The 20,518-nt window shown below is 36.8% G+C and overlaps 1 protein-coding gene across 18 annotated transcripts in view; it reads right to left on the bottom strand.

Annotated features, from left to right (window-relative positions):
• Window positions 1-20,518, bottom strand: part of AGPS (alkylglycerone phosphate synthase) — a 99,378-nt gene that overhangs the window by 23,319 nt on the left and 55,541 nt on the right. For all 18 annotated transcript variants that reach the window (XR_008236138.1, XM_052793647.1, XM_052793648.1 and 15 more), the window contains 9 exons: window positions 19,962-20,041; window positions 17,657-17,737; window positions 14,267-14,392; window positions 12,053-12,161; window positions 11,503-11,630; window positions 8,265-8,316; window positions 5,857-5,933; window positions 2,683-2,795; window positions 892-961 (listed from right to left, as the gene is read on the bottom strand). Coding sequence is in view for 17 of the 18 variants with exons in the window: in XM_052793647.1 (XP_052649607.1) it covers window positions 892-961; window positions 2,683-2,795; window positions 5,857-5,933; window positions 8,265-8,316; window positions 11,503-11,630; window positions 12,053-12,161; window positions 14,267-14,392; window positions 17,657-17,737; window positions 19,962-20,041 (836 nt within the window). In the remaining variant the exon portion in view is untranslated. The remainder of the gene's footprint in view (window positions 1-891; window positions 962-2,682; window positions 2,796-5,856; window positions 5,934-8,264; window positions 8,317-11,502; window positions 11,631-12,052; window positions 12,162-14,266; window positions 14,393-17,656; window positions 17,738-19,961; window positions 20,042-20,518) is intronic.

A 20,518-nucleotide genomic window follows, 5' to 3' on the forward strand; every position in this document is an offset into this window, starting at 1 on the left:
TTTAGTTAGTTTGTACAAGAAAAACAGAAAGTCTATTTAGCAAAAACACCCATCTATCCCAGTGACTTTAGTTTATAATTTTTGATGTCTATATTTTTGATGTTTATAACTTTTTTTTTTATAATCTTTGATGTCATGGCTATAGCAAGACAACTTGTCAAGACTGTCAGCATGCCTACACTAATCAAATATTTGTATCACTAACATCAAGCCAAGAGCTCCACTGTGCTAACCAATACAATACCTAGTAGAAATATTTACTTGGAATGTAATTCCTAAGTAGAACAGAGACAAACATTTTGCCCATTTTACATATAGCCTGCTGAAATAAAAGGAAATTCAGTGATTCGCCCCTGATTATAAAAGCCAGATAAAATCTAGCACTCAGGATATGCATACTATTCTGAAAAACAACCTCTTAAACGATAAGATTCATAAGAACAGCTGCAGCAGTTCAGACTAAAGGTCCATTTGTCCTGGAATTCTGATTTGAACCACAGCCATAAGCAGACGTCCAACGAAGAACAAGAGCCAAGCGAGCATGAGTATTTCAAGCACTCTCCCAGCCTCCAATTACATTCAACCTGTATTTATAAGTCTGATCTGGTTTATTTAGCAACTGCTAGTGGATTCTTCAGTCTAATTTTCTCTACCCTTTATTAGAAACTATTTCCTTAACAAACATAAATTAATGTTTTTATGGAGTTTTGCAGATGAAGTTCCATAAGTAAACACTAATCAGAAATGGAAGAGATACAACCTCTGGGAGAAGTCTGAGATATCACCCAAGGCGACCTGCATTTAGATTTCAGAGAAAGCATCTTCAAAAAGACATTTCTAGGTTTTGTTCTATTAACAGAAGTTTCAGCAGGCAGACAAAAGATGACCTACCCGAATGTAAGCGATGACAAATGTCAGCATATATCCTCTCTGTCCATTATCTTCTCCTGCTGCCAAGCCACTGCAATTAACAAGAATTTAATTAACTTTACAGCAAAGTAGTCAGTTTCTAAAAAGAATTAGAAAATTAATACTTTGATTATCAAACATAGGTGCAAGTTTAGCTGTCTCTAAGCTGTGTTACAAGAGTTGCAAATAGTAGGGTCTCTTCTTCACTAGAGATGAGAAGTTACTTCAGACCAGACCGTTAACTCTTTGCATTTCTCTTTTCATTCCATAATCTGAAGATGAATAATAACAAAACATTTGATGTCATCTTAAAATAACAGTCTTCAAACATCAAAAAAGAGCAGGGGAAACAGAACTAGACATACTATATCCTTGATGTTCATTTACAGGAATATATGTAACTATTTTTAAGTGTGTTGGATTTGTGCACTTGTATGCTCACGAGTCATGAGAGCAAGACTACTGACTTAAGATCCCAAAAGCATAAGTGATGTGAATGGATAAAAACCAGACACAACACTAAAGCAAAAGGCAGGCTTGCTTTCACTCGCCAATCAAGTAAGGAGCATTATGAAAGTCTGTTTTAACTATTGGTTTCTGAGAACAAGAAAGTGCTATGTATCTGTAATCAGTCTTCCTAGAAGCTCCTCTAAATCTGAGGTGGGGGCAGGGGGTAGAAATCAGACATTCTGAAGAAGGATAGAATTAAAGCATTTTAGACTATTAAACAGTTAAGCATTTTAGACCAGGTTAAACTATTAAACCCTTAACTAATAGCCTTAACTGAGCAGCACAGACAGCACCATCTTCTAAAAGACAAGTTTCCCCCCCTTATCAATACACCATCTTGAAACACCAAAATACAAAAGGACTCACAATTGAAGCCTTTTCTTGCATACACCATTAAAATAACTAAAATACTCTTTAAGATCAAGAGCAATGCTATTCTTATCAATGAATGTTAGCAAGCTGCTCACAAGAAATATCACTTTTATAAGCTATTATAAGTGGTAGAATGAAAACACAATGAAAACAAATTTCAGAAAGGATAGCCTTGAAATGGATAAAACAATACTTACGTATATTTGAATAGGTGAGACTAATACTAGCAATAACTTTAAGAAGAAAGTATATTCTTGACAAATCATACTTTTAATGACGGTTTTCAATCACAGTTAATCAAAGCAGAAGGACAGAAACTACCTGATATTACTCAGCCTGCCACTCCAATGAATGTTTTCTGTTCCTTTGTAAGAATGGAAAACAGTCTGTGGGACAAAAATTCACTGCATTCCTTTAACTAAACATAAGCCCCTCTTTTAAACAAGCTTCTTATATTCATATGCTCACACTAATTCTGCAAAGATTTAATATTACCCTTATGATTGTCTTCCCGTTCTGTAGTTAAAACATAGGGTCTAGTATTGCGAAACAAGCAGCTTCTATGTCTATAAGCAATTACAAGGGCTAGTTTCCATTCTAATAACATCAATTCTACATTTAGTCAAGTACTTATTTTTCTGCAATACACAGACACCTGAAGTTTTTCAGTAAAGTTACCTATTAAGAGTTAGCACAAGCTGTATTTATCAAAGGGAACATTCAGTAGCTAATTGATTATTGCCATTTCAAACTAGTAAACTGAGAACATATCCATACAGTAATCACTATAAAAATATGGTAATCCTATTTTTTCTTGAAATATGGTAATCCTATTTTTTCTTGAACAGTTAACTCCCATCTTCATATGAAGAAGTTCTTTGAAAAGCATACCCAAACTTGGTGGCAATATCATAGACTTGCTTTTCATGCTGAAGAACCTTCTCTCTATCACCCTCAAAGAGCAAGGTAGCCACACACAGTATGTTGGGATCAAATCCTTTAAACTGCAAAGAGAGAAAACTTGGCGTTATGTCACAGCCTATGTGATAGAATACAAGCAATGAGTTTTTACTTTTCAAATACACAGCATGTCTCTGGTTAGTAAGTGTTGTTGCAACTAAGAGGAAGGATTAGGAAAAAAACATCTTTTAAAAATTTACTCCCAAAACAATCAAGTTTTTCCTTGACAGGACACACATTCACAAGCCCACTGAAATAACAGATTATGTCACCTTTTTCTCCTGTTAAAAAGCAGGATAGACATAACAGCTGTCTACCTATTCTGAAGAAAGAACAGGTCCTAAATGCTTTGAGCAATAGGGAGACATTTGTATTTTATCAACTATTCCTGTATTAAAGCAGGAAGGTGACTATAATGACCATAAATGTCAGTGCTCTCAAAATCGGTTGTATCAGCAGTGTGCCACAGAAAATCTCTATGCTGGGAAAAACACTATGGAAGGAAAATAACTTCTAAACTTGTGGCAGGGAACATATCCCAGTGGAAATGGGAAGAAAACTATTCAAGGTTTAACAGTAATGTAGTGAGGCTGTCTATATGGCTTTGTTTCAGGAGTAACAGTCAAGAGTGATATCTTCACAATGGGTCCAAAAAGTAAGAGCCTTATTTATTTTCTGCATACCTTTATTTATTATTTAGCTCCAGTGAACTACCACTACTAAGCAGGTTTCAGACAGAATGGAGATGAATATAAAGTTGCATAAAGTTTATTAACTTTTTCCACAGTTAGAAAGGGTAAAAATTTATGATTTAGAACATATTCTTAATATGTATACTGACCAACAATTATTTTTTTGAAGCATTTCCCTTTCCAGTGGCATTCATCTCTTCCAGTCTCCACTCTGCTTGTGGTAACTTGTTACTTAAGCACCAAGCAAGGTTATATGAAGTTACATTAATAGTCAAGAAATTCAAATTCATCCTTTATGTGCAACAGCTATGCTGAAAAAAAATCCCAGTTAGTTGCTATTCCTTTTATTATTCCCTTAACTGAATAGATTATCTGTACTAGAAGTTAACCGAGGGTACCAGGATGATCCAAAAAACAGCAAGGAGACCAGGTATCTTGGGGGTGGCTCAGTCCTCCAGTCAATTAGCTCATATCTGTACAGTGATCCCCAGAGACATCCAAATTAGTATTTCTGAAAAGGATATTGCATCCTACCACTCCCAACAAGGGAACACTATGAAAATGACTGCGAAACAGAATATACCTCCCCAGGCAAAGGATCTGTCTTAGCCATTAGTCCTACAAAAACAGCATAGTTAGCATAATAGAAGTAAATATTGTTACTACACTGATAAACTCCAAGGACAGGAATAAAAAAAAGGTCTATTAAGATGCTATTTACAGTCCCTTGTTGTTCTAGAACCACTTGTATTTCATCTAGTATGAATCATTTCATCTATTCTGCCATCTTTTGGCTGTAATGCTCAGGTAACACCTTACAGTTCTCTTTAAGAGGCATTGGAAGAACTAGCTACAGCATGAAGTACTAGACAAACAATACCTAGAGCATTCATCTATAAGTGAACAGTCCCAAACTACATGGAGGACTGTAAACCACAAAAACTTTGTCCCTATTCTCTTAAGTGGTATCAGTTAAACAACTACTCTGTTCAATAAAAGAATGAAGTGTTAGTCTGGTGTGTTCTGTATGCTGATGTTTGGGGGTTTTGTTTGTTTATTTTTTGTTTGGTTTTGGGGTTGTTTAGTTTTTTTACAGGGAGCAATTCACAGATGAAATAAGCGTAAGATGGATTTGAGTATCTTGGTCCCAGTAACACCTGCAATATCAGTCTCAGGGTCATTAAACTTGCTCCTTTCTCCACTCCTACATCCCATCCCAGCTGGGAGTTTCTCTGAAGTAGCAGTTGCTCATATACACCAGGGGACTGAGCCCTGACATAAGAGCTCCAGATTAGTTACCAACCTGGAATCTCTGCATCAGTATTACATAGCATTTCTCTCATTTCCCCACGTTCTTTTTCTCCTGCAGAGCTGGAAGAATTGGAATTGGCATACAACATCCCTTGGTGATACAACATCCCAAGAAGCAGTGATGCTTGTTGCTGACTACAGAAGCAGTAGATATTTCCAACTAGGATTGTTTCAAACTGACAGCAATCTTGTTGCCAAAACCTTTACTATTTTAGATATTCCTGCACTACAGCAGATCAGGGAGGGAAGGCAAAATTTTTGTGCTATCTCTAAACCTAATAGGTATTCCCTAGAAAAAGTCCCTAGACACATGGCATTTTCTACTTCAGTAGCACAAGAAAATGCAGCAGAATCAACACTAGCCACTGTCTCTCAAGTAAGTCCACTCCTTGAAGTCAATCAATATTATCAGATCAGAATGGAATGTTTACCTCCTCCTACCTAAGTTACCTAAATCCAGGATGATGCCATTTTCTACATTTGAATACCTATATTTGGAGGAACTCTCTAGTCAGCTAATTTGGAGGAAAAAAAAAAAACAGTAACAAGACAAATTATTTAACACAAAAGCCTAGGTGAAAGAATTTTAGCACCAGATAATTCTGGATTAAAAAGGGTATTCATTGGGATGAATTCTCAAAAGACAAAAAACCACTTTATATGAGCAATTCAAGACATATCTTGAGGTTCTCCCAAAATTCTAGTTCATTGTAAAAACAAGGTAAATCATGTCTTGACAAAATCTGTGAAGAGGAAAAGATAGTAAAGTGTTAGCTTCTCTCCATCAGGATTAACTGATGATCAGTGGTCTGCAAGCTAGATAAATTGGTTCCAGTCTTAGTCTGTCACCAACTCACTGTTAGATAAGGCACACTAATCTCATCTACAGATATGACCAGTGAGAACAGCTCTCATGAAATAACTCCTCAAACAGATAATCTCATTTTGGATTAAACCACCTTGATAATCTTGAGTTAAGTGATACTGCAATGTAGGATCTGTTATACTCAAACTCAGCTGCATTAGAGACAGTATACCAAAAAATCTGAAATTTTATGAATAGCATGCCAAGTTCCAAACAGTATTAAACCCCCAAAGTTACCTTTGTGATGTAGAATTTTTTCAGTCCATCCAAAAAAGATGTAAAAATGGAAGCAACTTGTGGTTTAAGAGCATGACCTTTGGCAAAAAGTGGAAGAGAGTATGTTAGGCAAAAAGTACTCTTAAAATTCCTACTTCAATGGGCAAGTAAAATATAGCTTAGTAGTCAAAGTTGCAAGAATCACTTGGAGCACTTCGATTATCATAAAGAAACTTCACTCTACTCATTTAGAAGATGATTTAAGAAAAGGTTTTCATTAATTTTTTTTTTAAAAGGCATACATACAACTGTGCACAAATACTTCATTTGACACTTTAATTAAGGCTGCCCTAGTTTAGATCTTCACAAGTATGTGGCATATGGAAAATTTAAAAGAGCACTTCATTAGTTTTTAACACTACAAAACTAAGCAAAACCAGTGACCTTTTTTAAAGTTATGCCAAAACCACTGAAACCAATAGCCAAAAATGGTACAAGTTAGGAGTTAAGCAATTTTTTTTGTAATGGTTGTGTCACTTGTGCAAAATTTTCTACATAAAGCTATAATTGCTTCCTTAATCACATACAGGGAACTAAAATTACCAGGATATATAAATGGTGTCTTGGAGTCTGTTAAATTAACATCTCTGCCTCAGGACTGGGTTTAATTGAGATGAAAGTCTTTTACTGTTTGTTCCATTGTTTTTAGTCACAAGCAACTTCTGAATTCCCATTACTGCTTCACTTTAACAGTCTTGCATCTGGCCTACATGCTGTGAGCCCAATTCATAAAAAAGTTATGCACCATTTACATGATACTTCCTTCTAAAATACTTCACAAAGTATTTCCTCCTGAATAAAGCATGAGCTTCTGCAATTGATTACTCTCCCTGCAGATATGAGCAAACCCCAAGGAGTACACCTCCAAGCACACTTAAGCAAGCACACAAAAAAAGCACCAGATAGCAGAAGAACATGAATTTATTAAACTATAATCTGTAAAAACTATTGAATTTAAGCCTACTTAATAATGACTACAAGAAAAATCTGTATTGACACAGCTGAAACTATGTTTTGCAGGTGACCATATAAGCTGCAACCTCAGATCAAAGCTAAAAAGTAGAAGGATGATTTATTCAGTGTTGGGTTTAAAGCTTGTAAGTGGTCAAAATTCTGCCCAATTAAAAAGAAAGAAAAATGCATCTACTTTCTGTTGTACATGTTAGAGAAACAGTATAACACAATAGTGACCAAAGCAAGCAGCAAAGCTTGCTGGGCTCTCAGGTCTCACAAACTCTGATTTCCTTGGTTTGAAAAACAAAGTTCAACTTTGTCAACACCATCATATTAATGTCATTTGAAGTCAAGATTCATCACTGAGGCTTCTGTCCAAAAGAAGTTTCAGAAATTCTGACTTGTTCAAGTGATATTAAAATGGAGGTTTTCAAGGCCAGTCACACTACATTTTCAACTTCTGGTTACAATCAAAATAGCATGGTCTCAGCAAGACCTTCAAGTTCTGTAAACTATTAGCTTTTGGGTAGTGGAACTTTAGGTTCTCCTCGAGAGTGTCTTGAGCCAGAAGACATCTTTTGCCAAATTTCCTACAGTTTAAAATTACAGCTTTCCTTAAGAATTGCTCAAAAATGATTGCTCTGCATGTCAGACTGTCCTATTTAGGTATTTGAACTAGTCAAAACTTCACAAAATTTGTGTTCAGTAACCTTCTAGTAGCTTCATTGACTTTCTATAGTTAAAGCCTACAGCTTAGTTCTATCTGCATACACTTGTGACATTTACTACACCTGAGCTTCTTTTAAAAATAGACAGCTCACTTTGGACATGTCATTGCCCCTCTCCCACCCAAACAATAATTGCCATATCAGAATATTTTCAAAAAACCTCCTACTTCTAAGGAATTTATATACCACTTGTGATGCTTTTATGAAATTTAAAGGAAGCAACCAACTTACCTTCAAAGTAAGGTGCCTGCATTCTGATTTTTTTTTTTCACACCTGACCTCTCATTAGTACTCTTAGCAAGAAAACATTTCAAGTACTATATTGCAAAACTATCATCTCTGCTCCTTTACAGCACAATAGAGGAAGTGCCTCCAGAATTTCAAACACTCCAGTAGACTACATGCCAAGAATGGAAAGGTAGCAAAAAAAAAAAAAGAATCACATGTATTTATATGCAGAGCATGGCTCTTTACTGACTGTTGTAGTTGATACTGTTTTCCCAGAGACAAAGACAGGCTTCTGTTTCTGAAAGTACACATTATGGCACTAGCTGGAGTTTGAACTTCAGTTCATTGCCCTCTTCGTCTAGTTTTGAGCAAAAGAATTACCACCCAAACCAGACTTAAGCTACTAAAACTCAAAACCCTTGGAAACAGATATTAGTCCAAGAAGATCTACATACTTACCAAACTGAAACTGTGCATTGTCAACAAGGCGAATTGACGCAGGAGCACATCTCTTGAGGGCAAAGTTAGGGGAATGAGAGAGAGGAAAAATAAAAATATTACGTACACAGTTTTGCTGAAATTAATGACAATCAAATTTTCATTGAAAAATAGCACACAAGAAAGCACACTTTGATACCAGAGACCTATGGCCATCATCATCATTGAAAAGGAGTGATGAAGCTTGTTTTCACTTGAATAGCAACATCTATTAGTTATATCCAGGTATAATGCATTGAGAATTTTCAGTTTAACCTCAAGCCAACATAGGATTAAGTCCAAACATCTTTGACCTTCAAGTATTGACTGTTTTTCTAAATTGTCATGTGCACTAACGATACCATACTCTATTAGAATATCAAGCTTAGGTTGCTATGTAATCAAGGATAAACATATATTACAAATCCATTGAAAGTCTAATTGTTGTGGGTTAACCCTGGCAGGCAGCTAAGCACTACACAGCTGCTCACTCACTCCCCCACAGTGGGACAGGGGAGAAAACAGAAGGGCAAAAGTGGGAAAACTCATGGGTTGAGATAAAGACAGCTTGATAAGCAAAATGGGAAAAAAACCAACACCAAAAAAGTGATGCAAAAAGCAATCAATTACCACCAACTGACCAATATCCAGGTAGGCCTCAGGCAATAACAACCCCTGAAAAACTGCCCCCCTCCAGTTTTATTTCTGACTATGATGTTATATGGTATGGAATATCTCTTTGGTCAATTTGCGTCAGCTGTCCCAACTGCATTCCCTCCTAGCCTCTCATCCACTCCCAATCTACTTGCTGGTTGGAGGAGAGCAAGAAACAAAGCCTTGACACTGTGTACACTGTTCAGCAATAGCTATAACACTGGTGCGTTAACATTGTTTTGTCACAAATACAAAACATAGCACCACACGGGCTGCTATGAAGAAAATAAACATCCTAGCCAGACCCAGCACACTAGTGTTCTGCCATCAGACTGCAATTAAAATCCATATCTGCATCCAATCTTGATTCTGCACTGTACAGAAGTTTGAAAACCAGTAAGAACAGCTGCCTTCAATTAGGAAAGCTTCTGGTTATACACATGCCTACATTGTGTAATCTATGATGGCCATGTCCAGTCATACTGAAACATATGGCCAGAGGAATATGACAAAGCCTGAATTTTAGGCTAGTCTTCATCATATGGATATGGAAGTACTCCTCTATCACTTGGTTGGACATGTTCACCCTCCATCATATCATTAATATACATTTGGTCGCACAATAGGAAGAACGAACATGAACAATAGCTCACCAGGCAGGCTGACAGAAGAAAGCTGGATGAGTGGTTTTAAATGAGACCAATCCACCCACAACCTGCAGGTTGGTTATTCTTACATTAAAGTAGACCAATACAGACAAGAAACAGCTTTTCAGATAGCAATCATTGTAATTACTACCAAGATTGATGCAAGGGGCAAAAGAAGAGAGGAATAAGTAGTTCAGGCTCAAGTAAGCAGTGAAACAGCAGCAGCAACAGAAGCTTAGAAATGGAGCAACACTAAATGGCTAACAGTCCCTTGTTTTCCTTTTCTAACTAAGCCCATAGCTAGGGAAAAGACAATGGTTCCTTAATTGACTTAAAATGTTGATCAGCCATATGATTAAGCGTTCCCAAACAGTCTGTTTAGGTACCTTTAACAGGAAGAACAAGCACTGGCAGTGGAAGCACTGGCAGTAGGACTGGCAAGTGCTGCTGACTAGCATATACATGTCATTCACACACACCAGTTTGAACATCTGGCTTGGAACATTAAGTCATTAATTTAGACCAATGTCCTGGTTTCAGCTGGGATAGAGTTAACTGTCTTCCTAGTAGCTGGTACAGTGCTATGTTTTGAGTTCAGTATGTGAAGAATGTTGATAACACTGATGTCTTCAGTTGTTGCTCAGTAGTGTTTAGACTAATGTCAAGGATTTTTCAGCTTCTCATGCCCAGCCAGCAAGAAAGCTGGACGGGCACAAGAAGTTGGCACAGGACACAGCCAGGGCACCTGACCCAAACTGGCCAACGGTGTATTCCATACCATGTGACGTCCCATCTAGTATAGGAACGGGGAAGTGGGGGCAGGGATTCGCCACTCGGGGGGACTGGCTGGGTGTCAGCGGGTGGTGAGCAATTGCACTGCGCATCATTTGTACATTCCAATCCTTTCATTATTACTGTTGTCATTTTATTAGTGTTATCATTATCATTATTAGTTTCTTCTTTTCTGTTCTATTAAATCATTCTTATCTCAACCCACAGGTTTTGCTTCTTTTCCCGATTTTCTCCCCCATCCCACTGGGTGGGGGGGGAGTGAGTGAGCGGCTGCGTGGTGTTTAGTTGCTGGCTGGGGTTAAACCACAACAACCAATCACTTGAAAAAATGTAAAGCTGTGTTTAGTTTGGCATTAATTAAAACATTTCTGAAATTACTTCCCCAACTCAGGGTATATTCCACCATTCGTAGAAATGACTTGATACGTTTTGCACAGAGCAAAGAAAAGTTAGTCTAAGACAGTGACAAAAGTGGCTAGCCAGTGTAAGATTTGCTTGGAAGCACAGCCACGAGGAAAAGCATTATGCAATTTGGATACCCACATCTGAGTTTTGCTACCTGAAACCATCTGACCACACTATTCAGAAGGCTGTTTAAATACTACAGTGTAAACACAATTCCACCTCAAAATATCCAGCTCACCTGAACATGTCACTGTGCTTCAGGAAGTGTTTTCTAAACAGAGGCCATATCCTCCCATTGCATGACTTTTGTTCCTTTGTCACTTCAGAACCATAAATTTAACTGCCTTTTACTTGCATGCTACAAATTAATTCCTTTAAATACTGGTCCCTTTTACATAGTCCTGAATTAATCTGAGGATAAAGCTCTCTGTTGAAGGAGATGCAAAGCCGAATTTTCTGTGCTGAGATATGCAAAAAAACTCCCACTGAAAAAAAGCCATTAAAAGACACATCCACAATTTGGCTCAGAATATCAAGCAAATTCAGAACACGCTCAACCCTCAATTGCGTAATTTCCAAAAGCTTCATGGACCATATGTACTTATGAGGTTCATATTATCTCAAATCCTTTTATCAATTGCCAGAAATACTAAGAGCATCAGCACAACCCTAGTGCTAGAATCTATGTTCTTGAAGGAAGTCAACATCCAGCTTTTCTTTACCTGCTTTGCCACTTCCCTTAAGCAGGCCACCCCTCGCTCAAAATTGGGGAAGACCACAGAGCCATACTTCTGGTATTCGGGGACTGGGCGAATCTTTATCGTAACTTCAGTAACCACTCCAAGAGTTCCTTCAGGAAAAAAGAGAAACTGGGTAGTGTTGCAAGATATACTTCTTGCAAGTTACCCAGCTTAACTGTTTACCAGGATATTGTAAGTTAACATAAGTTAGAAGTCCCAAAAATTCAGTATTGCAGTAGTAGGTGATTTATTCCTTACTATTTACATGGTGAATTCTTACAAGATATCCTCTAAATCATGATGTTTGTTACTAGACTTGTAGGCTAACTCATAGATCTGTTTTAAGCACTGTTCAGAGTTGAACTTCACAGTCCTAATTAAGGTCTCAGTGTATTATCCTAACACAAGAAATTCATGCCTGCATAATGCCACTCAGACACACTGTGAGCCACAGCATTAAAGATGCTCAAATCATCAAGCCATTACGGAAGCTGCATTAAGATGCAGTTATGTGAAATTACTGTGTTTATACCTTCGGATCCCATAATGAAGTGATGGATATCAGGTCCTGTTGACATGCGAGGTACTTGACAGTTTTTTTCTACTATTCCTCTTGGAGTTACCATTTTTATATGAATCACCTGTTCAAACAATATGCAATGACTATAAATACTAGCATTAAGCACAGATTTTTTTGTATGATATTTATTTTCTACAAAATGTATATTAAGCTTGATACAGTTCAGCTTTGTAGACTTTAGACATTCTGTAGGCAGCCCCAAGAACATTTGGGATAACCTGAAGACTGTTACCAACAATTATTTCTAACACAGCATGGTTTGCCCACACAACAGATTGTTTCCAGTTCTACGCCAAATCTAATCAGCTGTTGGCTACATGCATGCAATACCAGTTAAAACTGTTTTCTCAGTGTAGACAGTACTTTATCAATACTAGGATTTTAATCCAGATCATACATAGTACTTCATAGGAAAAAAGTGAGGGTTTAAATTTTGCTTTAGAACTGCTACTTGATAAAGCTAATATAATTCAGTCACTGGTTGCTACAGAAATGTTTCTCTTAAGAGGAAAGACAGAAGTAAGCTTTGTGAAATAGATTATCAGTATTAAATCTGCCATAAGACTAATACATATGTAAGGCTAGAAGGTTGTTTTTTAAAAATCTTTTTCAATGTTATTGCTTCCAGCTTTATTCACGCACATGCAATACAGAGACCAGATTTTTTTTTAAACCTTTATTCAATTATTTTATACCAAGGAAGGGTAAGTTTTGTTTTGTTGGGGTTTTGGGGGTTTTTTTTAGTGAAGCCTTTAAGTGAAGCAAAATTACCGAATTTCAACTGATGGCTTTAAAAACTTTCAAGCACAGGTAACTAAGTAATTTTCACCCTGCTATGAGTTGTTCAAGAATTTCATTATATGCATTTTACAAACTGTTGATTCTGCAATAAGTGGATTTTAGGCAGCTTATATAACACACCATTTCTAGATATAACATTTCCTCAGAAGGTAAACGCTTCCCTGAAGCTTTCTCACTGGGCTATTTTGAAACTCATGAACTGTTTCGAATCAATTTTTAATCCTATTTCCTCCTAATGAAAACTTCAGAAGCTGTTTTAGCCTGAAGTTATGCTTCCCTGATAGAAAGGCATTCTGCTTCACATCTCCCCGTACAAGCAAAACTATACCGTTCAGTAACACTTCAGGCAGTAGGAGAGGTGACTCTTTGAAAGTGCTGGTAGTTTTAGTTCAGCCAGGCCTACCGAATAAAAACTGTGTAGTTCCTGCCAAGCTCGGTCACTGACAGTAAAGTGTCTCATCTGTGCACAGAACAAACATGTCTGAACTATGAGCTGACAAAAAAGCCTGAGGTGATAGGGATACATTACCTAGAGTGTGCTGCAGGAAAGAAGGAAAACACCCACACGTGTGGAAGGGCTATTCTACAAACTATGACAGAAAGCTGGATGTTTGAAGCAAAAAGGCAGGCAAAGACTGAACAGTGATGATTTAACTTCAATATATCAATGTATTTGTTATAACAGAAAAGGTAGATTTCCAAATTAAAAAAATATGCTTTAAAAAACAGATTACCTGGGTTAATATAAAAATGAACCATTTCAATGCTTAAAGCAGATTCAAGAGTAGAATACTGCCATTCCCAGTCCATTGCTTCCCTCCTCAGGGTTCCTACAGACCATGTAGTGGCAGATTTCACCATTGTGCACCCACATGGTCAATTAGATCAGCCTACTGATTTGAAAAAACTACTAGCCTAGGGGGAGGTAGGAAGGTAGAAAGGAAGGTGGAAAGAGCTAGCTTGCTGTCAGAGTTAGATGATCCAACTAGACAACTCCAGGAACACACAACAGGTAGGAGAGAACATGGACCTTTTGGAATCACCCTAAAAGTCTGACAGGATTATTACACTGGATTAATAGAGAGCACAAAAGGGTGGGAGAAAGTGCCAGAGTCAGGACAGGGTAACAATTCCTTAAGCTAGTCAGTGAGTACCAAAATGAAATTGACTTTTAGATCAGTCATAAGGATTATTAGTACTAATACCAAAAGCAAGCAAACAAGCATTTCAGTCAAGATTTGATGCCAAAACTGTATCACTTGAGAACTGCAATTTACTATCCCTTTTCCCTCTCATTGTGAGTCATTATAAAAGTTAAACCTCCAAATGGAATAATTTATTAGAAAAAGTATTAGAACTATTTACCAGATCTTCAATGTTTCCATAGATGTTTTTTTTCATGCCTGATGCTCGTGTGGCTACCCATCCTCCTAGTGAACTGAACTCCATGGAGTCTGGTTCATGGCCTGTACAGAAGCCACTTTCAGCAAGCTAAAGAAAGAAAAATATACATTCTACAGAGCCTGCATTTGCTTAGTACTCCAAACCTCAATATCTAGGGCTTTTTTTTAAAAATTAACTACCCTGACCACACCCATTTATTGAGGCACAAGTTTTGTCTTTGGTATATAAATAAAATGCAAATTGATTCTGCTTCTACTGTGCATATGCTGTGCTATGTATCAACCTATAATACTCCTCCCCCCTATTTTAAAACTAAGACCTCTATTGTTCATAAGAAAGTGCAAATTCAAATACATGTGAGGAAAAAATAACTAAGTAACTGCCAACTTTACACAAATGCTGCCAATAAATAAGGCACTTAATCTCTTGTTCTTTCTATTCTAATGTGATATGCAGCAGGTCTGCAGAAAATGTGAGCAAATTGCCTGTACTTAATTCTCTCAAGGAGAGATGTGTTTTAATATACAGCCATCTGGTTGAGCTTCCCATATGCAACACTGTCAACTATGTGATGCAGATCACACATTCCTGTACATTAAGTAGTCACTTGTTTCTCATTTTTCTGTATTAGCTTGGCTTTGCCATCTGCACAGCACCTGAGGTTGATTGGATGCCCTCGGAACTGCAACACCAAAGCTGTTGGACAGGAAGAATTAAGGACCCAACAGTCTCACATTAAGTGATAACTGTGTTAGTGCATTTGAGATGATCAATTTGCACTGACCAACTGATAAAAATCCAGTTGGACATAGGTATTTAAGTATGCCACATAATGTGGATCATTAACTACGTTCTGTTGTACAAAGTGGTTCTAACTTAAATGATTGAAAGTCACTTCTATATAATGTCTATGGTGATACATCTAGCTCACTGTCCTCTCTCATACGAGAGGAGCTTGTGGCTTCATATGCTTACTGGTCATATATTAGGGAAGAGTTGGAGCCTGCACCTTCCTTATTCCCCAAGAGGACAAGAAATTTGCTTCAGTCACAACTTGCCAATTTCTACAAGTTGTATAAACACAAGCACAGCAGAAGACCATGCTTTTGAAAATTTGTAACTGACTGTGCATGTACAAAGCACTTGGTCTAAACTCCTTGAATCCTGTTGTATGAACAGCATGTGCTAAGAGCACTTACAGGACAGGTGAGAGATTATGCTATGGACTTTGCAGATGCAAGAGACAGCCTCATCAGAAAATATGAATATGTATTAGCTTTTCCTATAGAATCACAATCTGATTGATAATGCTTATTACAAAAAACAGTATCAAACATTGTTCTATCTTCATTATCCTTTTGTCACCTTTAGTCCTCATCTATCAGCTATTATTCCATATTCTGTTCTGACAAAAACAAGTAACTTGAGGCTTTCCTACAGAGCCCACTAATATCTGGAGTTCTCATCCCACAGAAAATAGTGTCTTAATCACACTAGAGTCACTAGCTAAGATAGACAAATGTGTGAAGTGTACATTAGTTTTGAATGCCCCATTATAGCACTTACAGCCTAACTTCTGTCAAATACCAGGTTTTCCAAATCTGTTATTTGTTTAGAATTCAGCTCTTGATTTTAGTTACTGTTATAAGGTTCATGGTATCTGTAAATGGAGAAACACAGTAAGAGGCACCAAACCCCTTCACTGCCACGTAATTGCTAGATAACACTGGTAAAGTCTCTTAAGGCAACAGAAGTTGGATTAGCCTCCAATCCAAAGCTTATTTAATACTAGCAAGCTGCAAACCCAATGAAAAAGCCTTTCAAACAGTTTCTTCTTTGTACAGTCCAGATGTACATCTGCATTCTACCTGCACTTCAGTAGAAGTCTGCATTGGCATTAACTATAATAATAAATTATAGTTATGCTCAGATTGCACTACACAAAACAAGCACAACTTGGAGTTCTAGCTTTAATCACATCCCATTTGCTAGTAATACTGGAATTCCAGTATATGTAATAAGAGTTTAAAATATATATACACACACGCTTTAAGTAGACAATCTAATTTTGTATTCTTTGCACATTGAAGGAATTGCACAGAAGTCTTCACATGCTCAGTCACTCCATATATTAAAACCTTTGTACAAATACTAGTTTATATTCAATATTGAACAAATTGACTACTAGTCCTCTTTTCACAGAGAAAAACCTGACTGAAAAAACTTTTTTCATCAAAAATATTGAAAAATAATAACTGCAACAGTAGTATTTCAGCTCATAAGAGCTATAAGCAGCAAGGGAATACAGTCCCTTACTCCAGGTGAAAGGAAAAGTTGTGGCATTTAAAGGATAGATAGTAGTGAAATAAGCTACTACCCTAGAAAAATGTTATTTAAATGCAGAGCATATTCTTTTTGCATTTTAATTCCAAGCTTGAAAGAAACAGACTGGAAAGGTAAAATATTACATCAAATTATAAAAGGGAAAATAAGAGGCAGGAAAGGCTATCTTTCCCCATCACAAACAGCTCTGTTAGTCAAGTATGACAAGTTTTCTTCTAAAAAGTGGTCCAGAAAAAAAACGTTCAAAAACCCCTTCAAATCTCTGCGTATTTGTAAAGTGCATTTAGGCACTAAGAAAAGTTTAGACAATATTTAGCTATCAAACAAGTCAAGTCCTAGAATATTTTTTTTTAAATAAGCAGAACTGCACATCCTGAAGAATAGTAACAAACATCCACAACTTGCTTGATTATAGAGGAGCACTGAGAAAGACCCTGAGAGTGCTGTGGCTCATCTGATAAACTGCAACTAAGAGCCACTAGAGGTCACTTAGAAATGGAGGTGATCTAATCTTCCACTGGACTCTTGTTTTGGGCAACTCTCCATCCTTTCTGCTACTCTCCTGTAGCTAGCCTTAAGCAGCAGCAGCAACAGCAAATCTGTTACATACTCTAACCTGAGAAAACTACCTCTGGCCAAAATGACTAAAACATGCATCACAAAATGACAATTCCAACTTTCCCTGAGTTTCGGTAACAAGCGTCACACCTTGCAACCACAAGGGTGTATCTAAGGTCTGAAACAAAGTATAGCATTACATCCTATGAATTGTCAGCTTATTACTGTAATCACATTTTATGGCTAGAGCTAAAAAGAAAAGATTTTAAAACGTTAATCAAATACAGCATTCAATGTGATATGGTTCATAGCCATGCATATAATCCTTACCACACCAGTCTGCATGAAAACACACAAGAATTAAGCTAGAATTCAATTATTTAGACAAGACATGAGGAACAGCTAAGAAAAATATGGAGAAATACTAGATGCTTGACAAGTTAAACACACCTGTTTTTCCAGATCTTGTCCAACAATGCCAGCTTCCACACAAGCTGTTAAGTTTTTCTCATCTATCCAGAGAATCCGATTCTATTGAAAAGCCAATCAAAACTAAGAATCAGTGTTAAAGATTTTTGTTTATTTCCTTCCCTAATGTTATAGGATCAACATGCTTGGTCATACAGTTTACTATTAATACAACTCCAGTTATTACAGCAGTGGAAGCTGAGCCCCCTTACTCCCTCAAACAGCTACACAACAGGTTACAATTTATGAAGTCACCACTATAAAAGAATACATATTGTTAGTCAATTTATACAAGAAATGTTTACAGAAGAAAATGCAGAAGAGCCAGAAAGAATTAAGTAAAAACTCTTAGAGAAGTTAAGCAATAACAATGATTTTCAAAATTAACATAATTCAAGGTGCCTGAATCTGACTATCTGGATATTAAGTATGCACCAAGAAAAGTATTCTTAAACATGCTCCATGGGTTAAATAGACTGCACTCAGTTATTCCAGTTCAGCTCTTGGATTTTGACACAGTAAGCTAGAAGCAAGATATACTACAGGATGTCAGAGTATGTATGTACTTCAGAAATTTAAGATACTTGGAAGGATTGTATCATTTTATCTAATGAGATACTTGCTGTCCCATCAGTATATTCTACTAAACAGAAAAAGTAGTAAACACTACAAGCTACATGGTACACTAAGCACTTTTATCAATAAGGACAATCCACATGAAGGAGAAACTTAACAAATATGGGGTTAGCTTTGTTTATAGTAAGGACACCACAGAAGCTTTCACCTTCCACTTTTCATTCTTAAGTACACTTCTGGTGTACTTCTATACAACAGCAATACACAAAATTATAGAAGGAGAACAGCTCTAACTTCCTTTTGCCTTCATTTTTTTCAAATGACAAATGTGGACATCTTGTAGTCCAACTTAAACTATGCTTTAAAGTAATTGTCTCCCTTCACAACACCTGGGCTAATTAATTATTCAAAGCCAGCTATTTCAGCTCCTTTCAGACACCTTCAGTTTCAAAATAAACTGCTTAACTGATCTAAGATGCTTACGTAAATCAGTTTTTATACAATATACCCTACATACAAAATTAAGATACCCATTAAGTGTCTATTAAAATAGTAAAGCTTAGCCAATCATAACTACTCTGAGACTCCCAGGTTTAAACTCTGGCAATGCTTCTTTTCACTTTAATTTCCTTATTTTCCCTCCTCATTAAGGATTACAAGAATTGGCTGGCAGAGTCATCCAAGACACAGGAAAGTGGTCTATTTTCTGACGTGCTGTATACTTAAAATAGCTAGCTGACACAAAAGCATGATTATAAGTTAACCACATTCCTTTCCCACCTCCAAACCAGAGAAAAGTCAAAGCTGCAAGCTATGAATCAATAAGTTCAAATTAAGGCCTGAGTCAGCATTGTACTCTTTGGAGTTCACTCCATATAGACACCTGAAGAGCTTCCTTCAATACACAATTAACACCTTTGCAGAAAAGATCACTTTGTAGCCAGACACACTGAGAAACAAGTTTAACTGAAGCACTACTGACTGAGTAGAGAAAATGGGAGCCAAAACCCAGGTTTTACATCCAAGGCTAAAGGAGTTAATAAGCTCAGCAGGCACTCGGAGGCAGTAGAATCTTACATCAGAGCTGTTTCTGAAGCATCTTATTACCACATAGTCATAAAACTATCGTTTTGAAAGTATAAAGCTCCTTCATAATGGAAAGAAAAACTAGCACTAAATTTTACAGAATTCCATTTCTAGACTGCCACAAAGCTATGAACTTCACATTCTCAAGATGCTATCTACACAAAAATCTAGGGTTTTTTTTTGTTTAAAGTCGATCCTTCAAGTTGATTTATAGACATTGGGTCACCTTACCAACCTTTGCTTTAAGTATTTTTAAGTCTGCAAGAACTAGTGAAATTTGCAATAACAAATAACTTCGTCCTAGCCGTTCATTTAACCTCAGATACAAGTTCCAATATAGAAGAATAGTAGCATCCTCCAATTTTCACTTAAAGCTGCTATAAGGCATCTTAACAGTGATTTTTTTTTTTTTTTCTTATCAAATACATACAGGTCACATGAAGTAATACAGGGCTAACAGCCAAATACCACTTAAACTGAAGGAGTACCAATTTAATCACGCATGGTACAGATTAATACTTCCATACTTACTTTATTCTTGCAAAAAAAGAAATATTCTCTAGTGATCACCATTCAAAGTAACTGTAGGATAATTAAAAAAAAATTAAAAAATTGAGAGACATACCATTTGTGATGTATCCAGTGAGACAATTGTTCTTTTTTCTTCTTCAGGACATTCAAGGGCACTAGAGACACTCGTCCCTCCTGCAAATATGGGAGTGACATTGTGATCATAAAACTCAGGTAGCTTTTCTTCACATACCATCCCTCTCTTCCTCCTTTCTGATATTGAACTTCATGAAGTAAGATCACTGAAGTTAACTGTTGGAGGCTAGTGATTAGCCTTTTAAGGCTGTCCCTTCTCCCAAACTGGGTTTCACAAAGTCAAGGCAGCATTGGAGCTGACAATGCTTTAACAGCACTCTATAACAAACCATGAAATTCTGTAAGCATCTCAGCTGCTTCTGTTAAGTCCAGAATAGAGTTTTAAAACAAGGAAGGATAAAAAAATAACAAAGCCATCCAAGAAACAGAGATAGCTATGGTTTCTATATATTCTTTGGAGATCACTATGGAAGCCACCACACTTCTACCTAGAAAGTTGGCTTAAGAAGTCTACCTAATACAGGAATGCAATACTTATCTGAAAGCAAGAAAGAAACTGAAAGGGTATAACTATAA

This window comes from Harpia harpyja, chromosome 7, assembly GCF_026419915.1.
Source record: "Harpia harpyja isolate bHarHar1 chromosome 7, bHarHar1 primary haplotype, whole genome shotgun sequence".
Lineage (NCBI taxonomy): Eukaryota > Metazoa > Chordata > Aves > Accipitriformes > Accipitridae > Harpia > Harpia harpyja.